The 20,715-nt window shown below is 36.1% G+C and overlaps 1 protein-coding gene across 4 annotated transcripts in view; it reads left to right on the forward strand.

Moving 5' to 3' along the window:
* Positions 1-18,387, forward strand: part of LOC145691099 (uncharacterized) — a 61,610-nt gene extending 43,223 nt beyond the window's left edge. For all 4 annotated transcript variants that reach the window (XM_081766787.1, XM_081766784.1, XM_081766785.1 and 1 more), the window contains exon 3: positions 15,571-18,387. In XM_081766787.1, coding sequence (XP_081622913.1) covers positions 15,571-17,035 — 1,465 coding nt within the window. In that variant the 3' untranslated portion in view covers positions 17,036-18,387. The remainder of the gene's footprint in view (positions 1-15,570) is intronic.
* Positions 18,388-20,715: the final 2,328 nt, after the last annotated feature.

Raw genomic sequence — 20,715 nt, forward strand, 5'->3', positions numbered from 1 at the left:
GAATTTGTAATCAAGGAACAACAAATTCGTCATCGTGAACACGAAGATAAAAAGCTAATGTTTGACTGAATTTGGATGAGTCTCAGGAAGTCTATAGGATCAGTCGGCGGAGTTCCATTTGGATGAGTCTCCAAGGATTATTCGCAGTAGAATTGCTATTGGGAATTAGCTGTTAACAACTACAGTTCCAGTGGACATCCATCCACTGTGAGGAAGTTAGAAGACGAACTTCGTAGCCAGAAGTTCGAATCCAGTTCATCGAGGTATGTTATAATACATCTCTGATATTCTAACGTTGACCAATTCACCAACAATTATATGAAATGTGAATTAGTAGTTTTACCTAATATCTTACATCACAACATCCTATTAAACTTTACTTTAAAAGATCACTTAATAAATGAATAGTCTAAAGTTAAACAGTCTCAGTTATAAGTAATTAATTCACCTTTCGCATGTTGTTCTATAAAAATCCTACGCAGTAGGTTGGTGGAGATAGAAGTGTTAATGTATTCCTATCTACTCCAGATAGTAGGTAGAAGCAACTAATACTGTGTCATTAAGTTGTACATCCCTGCATATTAGCCCCAAAGCACAGTGTTTGTTGACACCTTGTAGTTAAAGTCTGTCAAAAAATATAAGGTTAAACTCCTAAATTAAAATGAAATAATTCTGGACTGAATACAACAAGACAAAATCAGCCTAGGAAATGTCGGCATACAAGAAGGTGTGTCGAAATCACAAACCACTGGAGAGTAACCTGGAAAAGAAATGTCCAAGATAAATAGTTGTAGAAAAGACTTGGAAAGACATTCATCCAGCAGTGGATTGATAGTGGTTGATTATGATGATGGTGATGATTTTATTATATCCGGACCTCAGAGGTAAACTAAGCCAAGTCATAATTTCGTAATTTTACAAGAGAAGCCAAAAACTGTTTCCTTAAGTATGACGTATAATACTGCTTTTCAAACTATAATTTCTTGGCTTCAGTAAAAAATGCCGCTGGAGTGAATGTGTTGCCAGTAGCTTTTGCAATCTGTGCGAGTCGACCTGCACTGTAGCATATAGCTACAGTATGTCGATTTCTGAATCGGTTGTTCGTGGACGACTAATAGCATAATTCTATGAATTGTTAGTAGGTATAAGAACTTCAGTGTCTGATTTTACTTTGATCATCATTTGATTTACTTACGACAACCCATGATTGGATTTTGGGAAATCATACAAAGAATAATAGTTGTCTATAAGAAGCGGATAAGCGAAAAGCAAACTAAAACATGTTATGGCCGCAGTTGCTCAGTGTTTACCGGTGGCAATAGCCGAGTGGTCTCGGGCGTTTGCCTTCGGATCACGAGGCGCGATCCACTGGGGTTTCAAACCCCTTTGGTGAGCATGGTCGGAATTTTAGCTGTCCTCCATCTTTCTGTCTGCGGATCCCTGTCGTGTTTGGATTAAGTAGAATATGTATGAGATGACCATGGAGACCAATATTCCGGTTGGAATGACCTTTTTTTTTTTTTAAAGAAAAAGTGGAAAAGCGTTCATCTCTGCAGCACGAGGTCCCCTTTTCGATTCCAGCTTGCGCCAAGTAAGCGTTTTTGGTGGATAAACACAGTGTGCGTGAGTTTTCTCGGGATTTTTCCGTTTCATCCTACTTTAATTCCACCATTTCATTCTTTTCTTACCATCTTTGTCTACCTTAGCGTCGATGTATCACCATGTGACGTTAAACTAGATATTTGATTTCATTTCAAAACATATTAGTGGTGTTTTTCAAAAACTAATGAAAAGTGTGGAACATCAGTAATTCCGTACACCATAGGTGCCGACTACATGGGCATTCCTTGGCTCCGAGGCTTCAGCACCCGTTGGAAATTTTTAATGTGTGCACATAAAATTAATATTGCAATAACATTTTCATGACATTGAGAAAAAACAGTGCATGTGACCGCAGGTTTGGTTTCATGGGCGAATGCTTATAGCGCATACATTTAATAACTGTTTACCAATATACACTGATCACCAGTTGAATTAGAGACAAGAAAAGAGTTACAGAAACTGCCCTGCAGAGGCTACACCAGAGTATGTGAATGAAACACATCGCGCGTGTACTGCTGCCATGTGCATCCTCTCTCGATATCCGTATCAGTGCCGCGCGCGATGGCTAAGACGAAGGACCTGAGGACCGTGGTCAAATATTAGGGGTCAGACTACTGGCTCAATTTTGGAAGTGAATACGGCACTTGGACTTTGTGACAACATGGACTCGTCTCCACAATATTTTCTGAGAGTTTTTATTTATGTATCATGATCTTTGAGGTATCCTACTGTTTGGACTATACAACTATTAAGTTTTTGGAATGGAGAGACGTTTAGTTATTGGTTTAGTGTGGACTATATTATGTGAAATTATATTGGAAGTAAAAAAACTCGGTTTTGTAAAAAAAAAAGTCTAAAAAGAAGAAATTTAGAATCGAAAATGGGAAATTTAAATGTGAAAAAAAAACAGAAAAGAAGTTACATTTAAAAGTAATTTAGTTGTTTGTATTTAGTATTATGTAATCTTACGTCAGTAGTCAACTTTTGTATCATTGATCTCTTCCTCGTGGCTGGTGCGTTGCTTTGCTAGCGCCGGAAGCTAGAAAGAATTGAAAGTTGCCTGAGGTGCTGTTGCGTAGCTCGGAAGCAATCCCACCCGTGCTCTCTGTCTGCCACGTCAATGAGTTGTTGTATGCAAGCTTGAGCGGGTGTGTGTAAATTCTAACAGGGACGTTTTTTGATCGAATTATTTTCTATTTTCGCAATTACATCGCTCGGATTTGAGTTAGAATTTTTGACTTTTCCAATCAACTTGACTAATCATTGTGTGAATTTGTTACTGTTTGGAAATATAAAGTCAGCTGTTTTTTTCTCCTGAATTACTGGTCGTTGATGAGAGAGGTGGACTAAGCCTGCCGTTAAAATTTTTGTGGTAAGTAGAGAATAATTATATTTTGTATTTCTCTATGTATGTCTGTCTTTCTCCATGTTATTGAGTTCTCCGCTATTAAAGTAAGGGTTTTTCGTAGTTTGTTTTCTTTTTTTAATTTAGTTTGTTTGAGGATATGTTGCCTTTGTTTAAATTGTTTGCTTATTTCAGTAAAGTTACGTTTTGATTGGTAAAGTTAGTACTATTTCAGGTTTGTCAAAGGGTCCATTTGTAATAATTTAGCGTCCCATTTTCGTAGCTTCAGTTTTGAATAATTTTGTTTAATTTGGTTTGAAGGTTAGTTGGAAAATCAGCGTCCCATTTTCGTTGCTTCAATTTTTGAGTACCTTTGAGGTGTTCATTTATTTTGTTAATGGTTTCGTTCTATTTGGTTTAGCGTCCTATTTGAAAAATCAGGTCTGCTAAATGATTTTCTTCGTTTTAGATTAACGACCCATTTGAATTAATACAGTATTGAGTATCTTTACAAGATTAGTTTATATTTTGGAGGTTTTTCGTTTAAGTTAGTGCCCAAAATATTAAACAAGTTCGGTGCTTTTGGCTTATTTTGTTTGGGTGATTGAAGCTAGCATATTCATTTAAATTACTTAAGGTTGAATTTTACTCAGTTCGTTGCCGTCATTATTGGTTGTTGGGGGTAATTTCGTGTTCTAATTTAATAATCTTAAGTGTTGTTAAATTAACCTTCTGAATTAGTCATAAATTTGTTTGTTTGAACTTATAGTCCTAGTTGGTTTGCTCTGAATTTATATTTTTGATTTGTTTTGTTATTTTGATTCCGATTAGTCTTTAAATAGGGATTTTTTTTGTTCTTGACTCAAATAAATTTGTTGGTTTGGAATTTATCATATTTTTGTGTAAGCTTCGACCAGGTTTAATAGCTTTACAGACTTGTTGCTGTTTAGTGAAACTATTTGTTGGAAGTTAGTTAGATTTAGAAATTATTGGAATTCTGCATTGATCAATTTTCTGAGGTTATATCTTTTTTGAACCCAATTAAATCACTATAGCTTGTAGTGGTGATCTTTAGCGGATTATTAATTGGATTGGTTTGGGTTTTCGATTTGAAAATTAGCGTCACAATCTACTCCTTAATTTGGCTTGCATAAATAAATAAAAAAAAGAGAATCTGGTTTTGTCAGCTGACTATTGCCTTACAGATTATAGATATATATATCAAATTGAATATTTCTCGGTTGTAGAGATTTTGTAATAGTTAATCGTTGCAATTAAATTATATTTTATTCTACAAATTTTGTTAGTATCTAGCGAGAATAGTAGTTATGAAGTATCGAAACTGTTGTTAATTAAAGAATTGAATAGGAGTGAAATTATATGTAGTATGCTTAAGAAGTGATATTTATTGTAATAATTCTCACCAAATTTTTGCGTGAAACTGCTAAAGAAAATAAATTGTTGAATTGAATTCAGTTGGCTTTCAATTGATATTTTGCTTATATAAATCTTAAAAACATAGTTATATATTTTTATTTACTTAAGATTTTCCAATTGAGGTTGGCGTTGAATTACAGGGGCACGGTTGTGATACTCAAAGCACCCCACTATATTGTGATCGGCCGATTCGTCCTCACTAATAGTTCATTATTCCGAACTCTTTTTTGGTGTGAGATTGTTGGACGAATTAGATGGTCTCTCACTTTTAAGCGCGGGAGCGTTACACCTTTCAAAGGCAACTGAATCAAGGGCTTGTCGTGAGTACCTGGTTTGATTTTAAACCGCAGCCGCACCGGCAAACTGCCGCGGCCAGGAGAGTGCCGACTACATGGGTAAGCGCCTTCTGGCCCGCATCGTAACAGCCGATAGACCTTCTACAGTGCGTCACATCGCGGAGAGGTTCAATGCAGGACAACAACGCCATGTGAGGAGCCACAAAATACACAACCACCTACTCGGCATGGGGTAAAGAATCCATCGGCGCACGCAAGTACCCCATCTAACCGCACAACACAGGAAGCATAGTCTAGCATGGACAAAGTAACACCGCCACTGGACCGTGAAAATGGTTTGATTTTAAACCGCAGCCGCACCGGCAAACTGCCGCGGCCAGGAGAGTGCCGACGACATGGGTAAGCGCCTTCTGGCCCGCATCGTAACAGCCGATAGACCTTCTACAGTGCGTCACATCGCGGAGAGGTTCAATGCAGGACAACAACGCCATGTGAGGAGCCACAAAATACACAACCACCTACTCGGCATGGGGTAAAGAATCCATCGGCGCACGCAAGTACCCCATCTAACCGCACAACACAGGAAGCATAGTCTTGCATGGACAAAGTAACACCGCCACTGGACCGTGAAAATGTGAGAAATTTTTGCCTGGACAGATAAGTAACGTTTCACATTGGAAAATGCGATGGTCGGGTACGAATGCGTGGTGCGTCGCCAACCACATGAGGCAATGAATCCATCGTGCCTGCAGGGAACTGTTCAGGCCGATGATTGTGGTTTGCATGGATTGAAATTTGTCCCCTAACACGTATGACATGGTTCCTCACAAGTAAACGCTACGGCGACCTTCTGGATAACCATGTCCTGTCATTTGCTCGGCTGCAACATACGAACGGTGATCTCGTCTTTCAGCAGGACAACGCGCCGGCCCACTGCTCTAGGATCGCAGCAGAGTAGTTTTATGAGCACTTCTCTGATCTGGCAACTCTTTCCTGGCCATCACGGACTTCAATCCTGTCGAACACATCTGTGTTCGCTGCGACGCTACGGAACAATGCCTTCGGACTGTGGACACTCTTCCGACCAACCTGCGGGCTCTGTGGCAGACGTTGCAGCAAATATGGATCGAGATGCCACAACAACATTTCAGGCGCCTCGTGAAGTCCATGCTGTGCTGGGCAGTCACCGTGTGAAGATGGTGCTATACGGTATTAGGCAGGTGTATCTAACTCAAATATGATCAGTGTAACTTTTTCCCTCCTTAGATATACGGCACATCGAGGATTGGGCGATATAACTTTATACAACAATAAATAATCCATGTTCAAAAGTGAGAATGATTTTGTACAGTTATTTCAGATAAATTCGAGTTTGATGCCGTTATTTTGTAGTTCTAATCCACGTCGAAAATCTATGTACAAATAAATTCAGTTTGCACAATAGACAGACAGGTATTAAGATATCAATTATTGTAAAATATGAAGAGGTTTCATTATAACCATTGTTATTTTATTTCGTCTCTTTTTGGCCTACTAAACATATCATCATCATCATAGCTGTTCTGCAATTATTGGCAGGTCACTTGCTGCAACTAAGAAGTTTCGATGTATGGTAATCCTCAGCTAGTTTCTTCGTCTTGACGTAGCAAATTTCTATTTTAATACCTTTCTTCAACTGGTCTCCTTCGCCCCTCTCTCTCTCTTTCCTTCCACCATACCCTCTAGCACGTCCCTCATAATACAATTCTTCCTTAGCTAATGTCCCAACCATTTCCCCATTCTCCTCTTAATTACATCTACATTCTTCTTTCCTCTCTTACCGCTACTATTTTTAACAGTTTCTCATTCGTTTTCCATTCAACCACGCTAATCCTCTCCTTGCTCCATACAAACGTTTCGAAAGCCTCCAATTTTTTTCTTCGCTTTTGGGTAATGTCTATATTTCTGCCCCTTAGACTACATATTGGATTAGTAAAACAAAATATGAATATTTAATTGGAAATTTGTACATTACAAAGATTAACTAATCGTGACTGAAAAGAAAAAACTGACACCTTTAGAGTGTAAAAATAATTTTGTAATTCATGGTATTTCAGTTACCTCTGCCGTCATGATTTTCTTTCATGAGTCTCACGGGCAGCCTCCCCAGTTTGGGAACCAGTGGAGTATTAGATCTGTTAAAAATATGAAGAAATCACTAATGTTGTGATTTGTGTTGTAAGTAGTGAAGCGTGGGCACCCATTTAAAAAAAAGAAATAAAGGTCGTCGCCTATGTTGTACACTATCACCATACTCACACGAAGTTAAACTATATTACATTTAAAAACATATATTGTAATTCCGTTACTACTGGCGCGTTATAGAAGTTATTATCCCTTATATCCAAAGCAAAATTTACCTATGAAAATCATTTGATTTCTTAAATGCAACACTTGCAAGCAAGACCAAGACCAAGGGTTCCGATGCAAGACCAAGACTAAGACTGGATGTGCAAAACCAAGACCAAGATCACCCGGGTCTTGGTCTTGCTCTCGTCCTTGCATGCGCTCATCATCATCACTAAGTAGGATGCTTTTAGACTTACATTATTAACCTGTAGAAAGTACATATTGTATTAAAAAAGTACTCTTAACTCAATTTCGACCAAAAAGTGATTGAGCATAGTCTACCTCTGAAGTTTATATATATATATATATATATATATATATATATATATATATGCAGGGTGTCTCAAAAGTCCCCTGATATAGGGTAACTGTTATTATCAGAGTTACAACAAAATGTAAGAGGGAAACCCATTTCCAGTGTTTTCAATCTAAAGTGAAATTATTTTTTAAATCGGGCGAAGTGTTTGGGCTGTACACTCTTTATACGCCCAATGTTAAATGAAAATGCAACCTGGACCTACAACATAAAGTGAATGAGGCCATGTTTGAAGTGCAGGCTGGCCATCGACACGTTAGCGTAAGAGACAGTGATTTCATTTCCTTATGTTGTAGATTCAGGTAAATGTCAACGTTGCATTTTCATTTAGCATTGGTCGCATAAAGAGTGTACAGCACAAACGGCTTGCCCGATTTAAAAAAAATACTTCACTTTAGTTTGAAAATATCATATTTGGAAACTGTATACTCCTCTTACATTTTGTTGTAACTCTGATAATAACAGAATTATCCTGTGTCACGGGACTTTTGAGACGTCCTGTATATAACGTTTACTGGGTAAGGTAGGGTAAAAATCGTTCCAAAATTTATCGAAAGTCGTACAACGAAAAAAAAAGTGTTTTTGATTATTCAATCCTTCATGTTCCAGCAGAATTCCGAAAATTAATACAAAACAAATCCGACAGAAAGTTAAGAATCACTTGTCCTGGCGAGTGAGAGAAAATAGACATAGATAACTCGAAAAAAGATACACATATTATTACGTATATACTTATATAATATGTATGTCCATGTTTCGCAAGTGACTGGATTTCAGTCAATATAAAATTCCAACGTAATTAGTTTTCTCGAGTAAAGGTCACATACACCACTGAGAGCTCAGGAATAAGCTTAATCTATGTTTGTATGCTTACGTAATGCATTGCGAACTTAATGAACTTGTATAAAAAGCAGAATGTATTTAAAGTGAGACGTGAACTATGCGAAACATCGGACTTTGAATTAACTTGTTTGGTGATCCAACCCGAGACCACATATAGCAAAGATGAGTGCCGTAGCTCCCACTACAAGGTTCAGGAAGTTCGTGTTATAAAGCATTTCATCAATTTGAAACAAAATATATTGTGGTAATAATTTACCCTATTTGTTAAGATAATCAACGTTATATTATGTTTTTAAAATGACAGTCAAAGCAGAATATATTGGATAATAAATTATAAATTGAAAATTTCAATTTCAGTACGATTAAATACACTCGTGCTGCGTTATCCGTTAGGAGCTATTGAACAAAGGAAGGAAATTAACTACTATATAGTACTGAAGTTAATTTATTATATTTTAATTGTATATACTGTACTAAGGCTATATGAAACAAAGTCTGTTGCTGATAGTGAAATATGGGTTACTATTAGGGTTTTATCCCAGGTATGACATACCACTGATCATTGAACCTGGAACACACGCATGGAAAGCATTAGCGGTAGCAAAGTAGCTATGAAGAGGTACACAATACCATAATTCTAAGTCAAGAATGAAAGCAAAAATAAGCGGAAACGACCAAAGATGTCCAAACTCATGAGGTCGGCGCTCACGAGTTCCGAACTCACGCTCGCTCGACTTCAACCTCACGAAGTGAGCGTGAGATCAGACTGGTTATGTGAGCGTGAGATTGAGTGAGCGTAAGGTTAGAATGATATGAGCGTGCGGTCAGACTGGTGATGTGAGCGTGAGGTCAGGCTGTTGATGTGAGCATGAGGTCAGACTGGTGAGGTGAGCGTGAGGTCGAAATGGGTTTGTGAGCGTGAGGTTGAGTGAGGTTGGAGCAAAGTAGACACCTGGTTCTTCCAATAGCAGAGAGAACTATATTGTAATTCGAAAACACTGTAAACTTTTTCTTCTGTACACAAAAGCTTCTTTTTCCCTATCTGAAGATAACACCTGCTGTTAAACGACCATAGGGAAGCAGGGACTATCTTTGGTCCCCGGCCTTTTTTTTTTCATTGGCCAACGTGGAATAGAAGTTTTAGTGTCTTTGTCATCAGGTATTTCTTAGAAGCAAATAGAAGATAATCATGGAATGTCTTGATGTTTTGTCAGGCACACTGGAGTATTTGACCTCGAAATCCGGTCAAGAACATTCATAATTTAGTATCATAAAATAACCTATTAAATTATTTTTTTTGTATTTACCTACATTTTTAATGATACATTACCGGCAAAACTGGTTTGAATATTTTCCTTTGTCCCCTTAATTATAAGTTGCTCTTGTGATTTCGCTTGCCGTTGTTTAATAGGAATTTTGTAGACTAAGTCAGGGTTTTATTTACGAATTTTCTAGAGGGGAGTGGAATCTTGAATCTTGGGCTAGATGTTAACGACATAAGAATAGCAGCCCTCCCCTGCCCTCGGCCGAGGCGAGCCCATCTCTCCAACTACTTGGGCGCATTTTTCCCCCGAATATACTGTTCGCCCCCAAAACAGAGTGCTTAAATTCTTAGCTAGATTCCCCCTCCCCAATGAGTTTCCACACTGGTTTGCATGTCGAATGCATGCAGACTGCATCACTTAGTAGCCCGTGTCCATTCTTTCTAAACAGGATCATTCTATACAGTATTTTCTTCCACCTTCCGTCAAAATTTTATCCTTTCACGCCCCAAAGAATACATTCATTCACCTTGACAGTTGCCGTTCTTAAAAGGAAAATTATAGTATAATTAAAAGTGTGATTCTGTCATTTTTAAAGAAAATATGCTCTCCCCCCGAAAAAAAGTCTAACAGGTGCAACCAACGCCCTAAAAGCAGCCTGTGGGCACTCCTGCCTGATCCAAATAGAAAATAGAATTTACATATTTTCTGAGCGAGTATTTGAGAGACATTATTACATCTTGATAAGTATATAGAATTTCATATACACCGACTATTTACTTGGAAATGAAATTCATATAGTTAGCAAGTAATTGTTTTTGTATAGATATAACTACGCAGAACAGCCATAAATAAATGTTTTGTATTACTAGAGTAAATGTGCTGTCCTCGACCACTTAATTCATTTTCATATAATCCTTAATCGTTGTTCAGAGAGCGGAACAACTTAGGAGGATGCAACTAGCTCACGTGTGTTCCTAAAGCTATATTTCATCTATATTTTATCCAAAACAGATATACCTTATACCATTTATGTAATATTAGTCGGACTATGATTGATTTAATTTTAGTGTTCGACCAGGGCCGTATTTATTGTTTTGCCGCCCCTAGGCTCAAAAGCGTTTAGCGCTCTCCTCTCCCCGTCGATGAACAAAATTTTAACAATACGAAATAATCATATAGAAAAGCTTATTTTATAAATATCTTCGTTTTTGTACAAATTTTACTGGATTTTCACTTTGTATCCTGTAAAGAAAAATTTGAATTGTTGCAAATTCATTTTTTAAGTAAATTTACAGAGAATGATTAATTTGAGTTTTACAACAGAGTTAGTTTAATAATACAAGAAATTCGTTTCGAATTTTCGACTGTACGCAATAGTTTTAATATTGAAACTACCGAGAGTGTCTCTAAAATGACCAGAATAACTGTTTGAACTGTTGAAATTTATCTATATAGAGATTGGTAAGGTGGCAGATGTCGAGGGTCAAATGCGAAAGAGAACTTAGGAGAGGGGGCGAAGCGCAACATACGGACCGGCCTCTATGCAAATGTCTACTGCAAGTATAAGGTTAAAGTTTGACTTAACTTCGACCAATGATTTCGAGCCATAGATTTGCAAAATCAATTCTTGGAGAGCTTCCACTTTACTTATAATTATTATTATTATTATTATTATTATTATTATTATTATTATTATTATTATTATTATTGAACTGACTTTTTTGGGAGGCGCGGTGGCTCAGTGGTAGAGCGTTCACTTTTGGTGTGTAGGGAGCCGGCTTTGATTTTAGCCCCCGCCAACTGAACTTTGTGGTGGACAAGCACCGTATGCGTGGGTTTTCTCCCACTATTAATTCCGCCCCATTTCATTCATTCTTTCATCATCATCGTCTCCTTTAGCCTAACCGGCATAATCGTGGAACATAAAACTCAAATTTTATTTCGTGGGCTATTCTCGAAATAAGAATGTTGATGTGTTTTTTTTCCTTCGACTTCAGAGTATACTCTTACTTATGATATATTTTATAGGTAGATTTCTTTTTTTATTACTGCTGCAATCAGCATAACATGTTTATAAATAGGCAATCGAACACTGTATCCTTCAGCAATAGAATTATTGAATATGTGAGTATTACTAATGAAACCATAAATTAGTTCATTTCAACCCAGGATCCGAAATCGTTTGAAAATGGTGGGGTGAAGGAATTTCGTCTAATTTGTCTGAACATTTTCATTACAATTATATTTTCATTTTAAGGTATAAATAAAGGTGTATTTAAACTTATAAAGGTGTCAGAGGTCATATTTCTATTTTATATTTTATATTCATAAAATGTCCAGATTTATGAAACATTTGAAACATTTGAAACGTTTGAAATGAATTTTTGAACATGATTAGCACTTGGGTCGACTTTCTGTTATCAACTCGTTTTGAGTGAAAAATGGATCGTAGGCGTGGAAACAGAGACTATATTTCTTGAGAAGAATGAAGGCTTCTTTATAGCAAACGCATTTTTTAACATGGGTCGGAGTCGGACTGAGATTTTCCTTTTTCACTTATTAGATAGTCTATTGTTTCTTCCCCATTATTTGTATATGTACCATTTGTTCTTTTCAGAGTTTAGAGTGTGGTAGGTGTTTTACTTATAATTGTAGAGTTCACCCCAGGGATCTAGATTTAAATTAATTTTAATGTGTTTTCCAGCTGTTTTTCTTTGATTCTATCATTTTATTTTAGTATTTTTTAAACTCTATAATCTATAATCTGTTTCGTCTTAAATTACTTTCTGTTATATGTTGAAGTTTCCTAGCTTTACGTGTTTTTCTTTTCACGTCTTCTATTTCACTGGTCCGGAAGGTTTCAGTTTTACTCTGTAATCGTTAGGTTGTCTTTTTTCCTTTTGTTGAGTTTGTAATTGCTAATTTTGTTCTATCTTCTATTTTCTCTGCTAATTCATCTAAGTTGCTCTTTTCTTGTATCTGCGGTACATTTATCGGAGATATATGGGTTTAAGACGCAACATCCACTTGAAAACCTAGTTTTCCTAGAATTCCTTCTGTGCTGGCAAAACTGTGGCCACTAAACTATATTAGATGACGTGATAGAGTCTGTATATAAGATAATAATTTTATATTGTACTACAAAACGATAATTTGATATATAACTGAAAACTATACAAATAGCCCGCTTTCAACCCTTAAAGCGTAGATCATTTGCCTACTGGTTTTTAGTAAAGATTTTATGTAGCAAATTTCACCATCCTGACATAATCCACTTGTCATATATCCTAGTTTCGGCCTACAATTTACATAAGTTCGACTACTCATAGGATCCTCATTGCAGTCCGAGGCAGTAATAACTTCAGTATAAAATTTAATTTCAAACGATTTGCTCGTTTCCTGACCTAATGAAAGAAGCTGGATTTGAAATTTACATACTGAGAAGTAATACACAGATCTTTTACCTTTTCTTGGGAATACAGTATTTCCCAAAACACTAGTGCACGACGCAGTTAATTTTGAATGATAAGCATGCGTACTAAGTCATCTCTCTCTAAGAAGAGTGACTCGTGAGATGATAATTTTTGACGAACATTTCTAATTCTGTTCTTATCATACCCATTTCAATGAAAGGAAGATGATAAAAACTGAGGTGAAGTTAGACATCCAATATATTATAAAATTCATTTCAAAAAATTCAACCACCTTCCCTTTATAATGTAAATTATAACACGTTTCTTTCATTTTTTAAATAAACAGTGGATCATTTATCTTGACACGTTCTTTAAACTTTAAAGTAATAAACAATAAGCACTGAACTTTTTCGCAATGCAAATAATACCCGAGAGACGTTGTTTGACATACCCTGCGATAGTAGTATTGAAAACCAAGTATAGAATTTTGTTTTCGTTCAATGTCGTCATGAGTATATTACAAATTTAAATTCTAGGTGCTAACCGGATTGTAGAATAGCAGAGTGTTTTTCCGGTGTGCAAGATGAAGACGTTACAGCTTAAAAACCTATGAAATTCGAAATGCTTGTAACAGTAATAACACAAAGGAGACGAACGGGGCACTATATTTGCTCATTATCCTAGCGCCGAATTTTATATTCCTAATTACATTTCTTATAAATAGGTGAAAAGTTACGAGGAATTGGAAACTCGACGTTTCTCGAAAGGTTTTATTTCGAGAAAGCACCTAATATTGTATCACATTTAACCACGTAGATATATTTCAATGGCCCTGAAGATCGTAATGTGGATTAAAATTTTAATATATCAGAACAGTCTGAGAATAGTAAAATCAAATATATGAAAACAATCCGAGGGTACAAAAATACCAGCAGTTTATGCTACACTGCAAAATTTTAAAAGTTGTTATAGCCTTCCTTTGTTCCCTTGTGATTATAGTAACTGTCTCTGGTAGTTGTAATTGCAACAAGTTCTCGCATTGACTAAAGTTTCTATCACTTAAATTAACAATGTTATTTATAAATATATTAATTGACTTCCTACGTCCATTTTCACCTATAAAATCATGTTCATTCCATACTGTAACATATGCACCTTGGTGCGTACTTGAGTTAATCTGATTTCTAACTTTTAAATGTAAACACAATGGATTCTCGTCTGTGGAGAATATAAGTGCTACGGAAAACACTCGATTGTTGTAAATTCCGTATTTCTTCGACATATCATGTAATAGTTCCATAGTATGAGATTTCAGTTCATCACGAAATATGTACGAGTGCTTGGGAATAGTGATGGGCAGTGGGAATATTCCCGGTGGGAAGGAAAATAAAAAATGGGAATATTCCCTCTTTTTTCCCTGGCATATAAATTCCCGGGAAGGAATTTATTTTCATTACTTTATCTTCCAAATTAGAAGAACCATGTGTCTAATTACTTTATTTTCATTTATTATTATTCTAGGTTTTAAAAATTTGGAGATTTAAAAAAAACTTTTGACCGTACTATAAATACCTAATATGATATTTTAATTACCATTTCTATTTGCACTAAAGAGGAGCAAAGTACAAATTTAGAAATGATAAAAAGGAACAAGTTTGTAAAGTAATGTATAAATTATTTAGAAACAAAGATGAAGTACAATTAATACACCCCGAAACATCGTTAGTAATAGATGTCGGTGTCTCCTCTCTCTGACTCGACGTCTCTTACATGTGAAATAACGCATGAAATTTCAAGAAATAGGTAGCAAGAAAGGTCGTGTGTTTCAATGTTAGGTGCTAAATTATAACACTAGGTCAGTATCTTGCAAATATTGTGAACATAAGAATGTATGCGCAACTTGTAAATTATTCATTCTAGCTTCGGAAAATTCAAGATTACTAATAAGACGCCAACTGACTAAAGCAGTATATATGTATATATATTTTAAGATCATATATTTGTGTATATATTTTAAGATTATGCACAAATATATAATCTTTAAATATATATATTGCTTTGCTCAATTGGACTTTTATTAGAATGTATGCGGAAGTATGTCTTCTGAGACATGGTGAAACATGTGTCTTCTGATAGTTACCCAACCTAATTTGTTTATAACATATAAAAATTTAATATATTTATAATAACAATATTAGAATCAACTTTAGAAAATCCACTTACGTATAAATTTAAACTGTTTAGCGGTGTAAAAATATGTGGAAGTACTATACCATTTTTTCCACATATTTACTTGCATAGAACATATTGTAAGTAAATATACATTTATGGGTATTCTCTAAATATAATAACATAATGCCGTTCAGAATATAAATTTTGAAAAATCACCTGGACATAACAGTACTAATTAACGGTGATAAGAAACGAATTATCCTATGAAATCATAATATACTAATATAATTCAATTTTCTTTGTGATTGTACAAAAATTTCCGGAATATTACCCATCACTACTTGGGAACCTCTCATATTTTAGATGCAAAAGAAGTGTAATACAAACTAAATATATTCCTATTAGTGCTGCACTTTATATACCAACGCTTGCATTTTTGTGGTGTTTCATCTTATATATTTCCATTTCGTGTTTATTCAATTTTTTTTTGCAGATTCCGTAAACATACTCCTTCCAGAAGAGCACACACGTTCATTACACCAATGGATAATATTTCTCATTTTGGTAAGGTACCCCGTACTAACAAGGAAGTTTGCAAAAGAATCTCTCGATCACTTTTGCCAACACAAGCGTTAATACATACAGCAGAAAATTCTTGTACGTGCCAAGACTGCAAAAAGGAATGTATTAATCGTTCAAATTCGGCTGCACACATGGTAATACATACTGGTGAGAGAACTCATACGTGTGAAGAGTGTGGAAGCAGATTTACTCATCGTGGAAAGTTGGCAAGACAAATGTTAATACATACGGGCGAAAAACCGCACAGATGCCAAGAGTGTGCAGAGGGATTTACTCAGTCTGGATGTTTGAAAGCACACATGTTGATACATAAGGATGAAAAACCCCACACGTGCAAGAAATGTGGAAGGGGATTTTCTCAACGCGGAAATTTGGCGACACACATGTTAACACATGCGAGTAAAAAATCCCACACGTGCCAAGAATGTGGAAAGGGATTTTATCATCGTGCAAAATTATCAACACACATGTTTATACATACGGGTGAAAAACCCCACACGTGCCAAGAATGTGGAAAGGGATTTAAAAGACCTGGAAATTTGGCATCACACATGTTAATACATACGGGTGAAAAACCCCACACGTGCCAAGAATGTGGAAAGGGATTTAAAAGACCTGGAAATTTGGCATCACACTTGTTAATACATACGGGTGAAAAATCCCACACGTGCCAGGAATGTGGAAAGGGATTTTCTCAACGTGGAAGTTTGGCAGGACATATGTTAATACATAAGGGTGAAAAACCCCACACGTGCCAAGAATGCGGAAAGGGATTTAATAGACGTGGAAATTTGGCAACACACATGTTAATACATACGGGTGAAAAACCCCTCACCTGTGAAGTATGCGGAAAGAGATTTATTAGTCGTGGAAATTTGGCAGCACATATGTTAATACATACGGGTCAAAAACCCCACACGTGCCAAGAATGTGGAAAGGGATTTTCTCAACGCGGAAGTTTGGCAGAACATATGTTAATACATTCCGGAGAAAAACCCCTCACCTGTAAAGTATGCGGAAAGAGATTTATTAGACGTGGGAATTTGGCAGAACATATGTTAATACATACGGGTCAAAAACCCCACACCTGCCAAGAATGCGGAAAGAGATTTAATAGACGTGCAAACTTGGCAGGACATATGTTAATACATACAGGTGAAAAACCCCACACGTGCCAAGAATGTGGAAAGGGATTTTCTCAACGTGGAAATTTGGCAACACACATGTTAATACATACGGGTGAAAAATCCCACACGTGCCAGGAATGTGGAAAGGGATTTTCTCAACGTGGAAGTTTGGCAAGACATATGTTAATACATACGGGTGAAAAAACCACAGGTGTCAACAATGCGGAAGGGGATTTACTGGACGTTTAAATTTGACAAAACATATATTAATACATATGTGTGAGAAACCGAATGGTGCCTAGAATGCGGACAGGGATTTACTGGACGCGAAATTTGACGAGACACGTGTTAGCGCATAGGGTGAAAATTCCCACATGTGCCAAGAATGTGGAAAGGGATTTTCTCAACGTAGAAACTTGGCAACACACATGTTAATACATACGGGCAAGAACTACCACACGTGCCAATAATATAGAAAAGGATTTTCTGAACGTAGAAACTTGGCAACACACATGTTAATACATACGGGCGAAAACTCCCACACGTGACAAGAGTGCGGAGAGGGATTTACCGGACGTGGAAATTTAGCAGTATACATGTTTATATATAAGAATGAAAAACCTCACGTGTGCCAAGAATGTGCTAAGTGATTTTCTCAACGTGGAAATTGGGCAAGACATCTTTGAATACATACAGGTGCAAAACCCGACACATGCCAACAGTGTCGCAATTGGTTTAGTAAAGGTTCAAGTTTTGCAAGTTACATGTTAATACATATCGGTGTAAATCCCACAGGTGCCAAGAATGCAGAAAGGAATTTAATCGACGTGGAGATTTGCCAAAACTCATGTTAATCTAAACGGGTGTAAAACTCCACTTATGCCAGCAGTGTGGAAAGACGTTTTCTAGCAGTTCAAGTTTGGCAAGGCTCATGTTAATACATACAGGTGTAAAACCGCAGGGTGCCAAAAGATTTACACAACCTGGAAATTTTTCAGCACATGTTAATACATACTGGTAAAAATCCCCCACACGTCCCAAGAATGTGCAAAAGGACTCAATCTGGAAGTTTGGCAGCACTAGGGGTGGGACTTGGGTATTTACCCACTGGGTAGATAAATAAAAAATGGGTAAATACCGAAATTTTATTTACCTACCCAAATGGGTATTTATTACAAACTGCAAGATTACCTAATAAGAATACATAAAAAATAGCAGAATAAAATCTTCCAGATACAAACGTGTTTAAAGAAAGATGCAACCCTGAAACTGGAAACATAATTTATATCTTGTAACATTGCTTGGAACAATTCCTTTTTGTAATTAAGTTCAGTACTGGTATTGATTTGAGACTTTTTGAGAGTAGACATGCCTCTTATCTTAGTTGAATTTCCTAAGATTTATATTATTCATGAAGAGAAAAAACTGAAACTGGGTAGAAATAAAAGTAATATTTGGAGCGCGTATTATGTACGAAGTGACAAATCAGTAAACTGCAAGTATTGTGGTAAATACTATACACGAAAATGTAAATGAAATGTCAGATCATGTGAGTAAATGTTTTAAGTGTCCTGAAAGTCTAAAGAAAACAATTTTTAACGGTTTACAAGGGAAAAATTTCTTTGATTGTTGGCTAAAAATTGGGACAGAACAAGTGAATGGAAGTGAACAACCTACGTCAGGTTGTAGCAACAATAAAAGCATTGATGACTCTTTAGTAACGAGGGTGGCTGATAAAACTTTGATGCGGTTTCAGATATGAAGAGTTCCCCCATCTATGAAGAATGTTCATCTAGTAGCATTACCAGTTTTATGGATAAAACGAGAGCTGATGAAAACGTTAGTAGCCTATATATGCATACCGTATCATATGTAAATTATTGAGTTAATGAGCTCACACATGTTAATAAGTTCAAATTTGGCAACACATGTTAATACATATAGGTGAAAAAAGTCAAAATGTCCCAAGAGTATGGAAGAGGATTTACTGATAGTTATAGTTCGACAAAACACATGTTGACACATAGAAGTGACGAGCTCACGGGCGCAAATAGTGTCAAAAGGGAGTTATTAGAAAATATTCGGTAAAACATATATTCCTACATAGAGATGCAAAAAAGCCGGCTTTTTTGAATCGATAATTTTTTGCACATAAAAAGCCGGCTTTTTTGGGAAAAATACGAGAATTTTGGAAATTTTGGATTTTTCATTTTCATGATTTTTCTATTTAAATAGCTTTCTTATCGTATACTCTAAAGTTAAATAATATTTCATGAACTAAATGCTGTATTTCGCTCTGGAATTCAGCATCATGATGGATGGAACACATATTTTATAAATTAAAGTAAACATAGAGTACGTAGTATTTGAGGGCAGCTGTAGAAGATATTTAACTTTATTTTAACTTCTGAGTTATCGACATTTTTTCTTTTCTACGTCATTTCTTTTTAGTCATCTGTGTTTCATTTCCTAGAGATTAGTAGGCCTACTCCAGCTTCTAGCACGTAAGTTAAATTTTGTTTTTCAATGTATCCGTCAGAGAGTACGTTTGTCAGTATATCTGTCAAAGCGTACTTCCACATTCTTGTTATACTGTAGCTGTGCAATGATTTAGCAATAATCTTCCAGATACAAACTTGAATACCATTTTATACAAATAATCATAACCGGATTCAGAAAAGTGTTTTGAGAGGTGTTTCTCTCCTCAATGTTTTTTTTTTCTAAAATTTCCTAATTTTTATTAGGGAGTTTATGAGTATAAGCATAACTAATATTTCGTTTTGTTTGTATATTCAGCAACAAGCTTCCGGATACAAACTTGAAGACCATTTAATACTGACAATCAGTGAGGGATTTAGAAAAGTATTTTGGGAGGGGTTTTTCTTATTAATGTTTAGTTTTTCTAAAAATACCTCATTTTTATTTGAGAAGAGCTGAAAGTTTATGAGTAAAGGCATAACAAATATTTCGTTTGTTTTAGAAATTCTGTAATTCCGGGGTACGAACTTCACCTGTAAAACATCCCCACCCTAACCTCCTTCGCAAATCCGTCACTGATAGTAATTAGTAATAACAACAATTTAAAAATGATAAGAAAGGAAGTTGGCCAGAACTCACAGTACACGCATTATCTCTACATTCACAGATACAATCAACAAAAACTTTTGTCAGAATCGTCGAATGCAGGGTTGAATCCCGGACTTATCGATAGAAGCGCAAAAGCTAACCACTCACTCATGGTTGTTGTGCAGTTGTGCTTAACTTAAATATATTCTCTCTCTCTCTCTATGGCCTATGGAATCCGAAGGTCCATTGCCCCGTTCACAAAAGCTCTCCACTGACTTTAATCCTTAGCCAACTGGATACAGTCTTTACTTTGTATTCCTATTTCTGCGAGATCCATTTTAATAGTATCCTCCCATCTGCGCCTAATGGACGTTTTCCGATTGGATTTCCAGTTAAATCTTTGAAAGAGTTCCTACCTTCTTCCATTCTGACTGCATGACCTGCCTACCTGAGCCTCCTATACTTGATGACCGTAACGATGTTTGGTAAACCGTATAAATTATGCAGTTTTTCGTTATGAAGTTTCCCTCATTCCCGTTCCTCTTGGATCCGAATATTCATCTCAGGATTTTATTTTCAAATACTTTCAGTCTGCGTTCTTCCCTCAAGCGACCATGTTTTATAACCATAAAACACAACAGGCATGATTATCGTTTTATAACTTTAAGCTTTAAATTCCTCGACAGAATTCGCGACGACAAAATACTTTGAACTGAATAACACGAATTTCCTGATTTTAGTCGACATTTAATTTCTTTGTGAATATGATTTTGGTCTGGTGTTATTGATCCCAGATATTTGAAAGTATCCACTTTGTCGAAAGTAATATTTGATATTTTAACGCATCCATAATTTGCCATATT

This window comes from Thermobia domestica, chromosome 7 (genome assembly GCF_964235325.1).
Source record: "Thermobia domestica chromosome 7, izTheDome1.hap1.1, whole genome shotgun sequence".
In the NCBI taxonomy this organism is placed as follows: Eukaryota; Metazoa; Arthropoda; class Insecta; order Zygentoma; family Lepismatidae; genus Thermobia; species Thermobia domestica.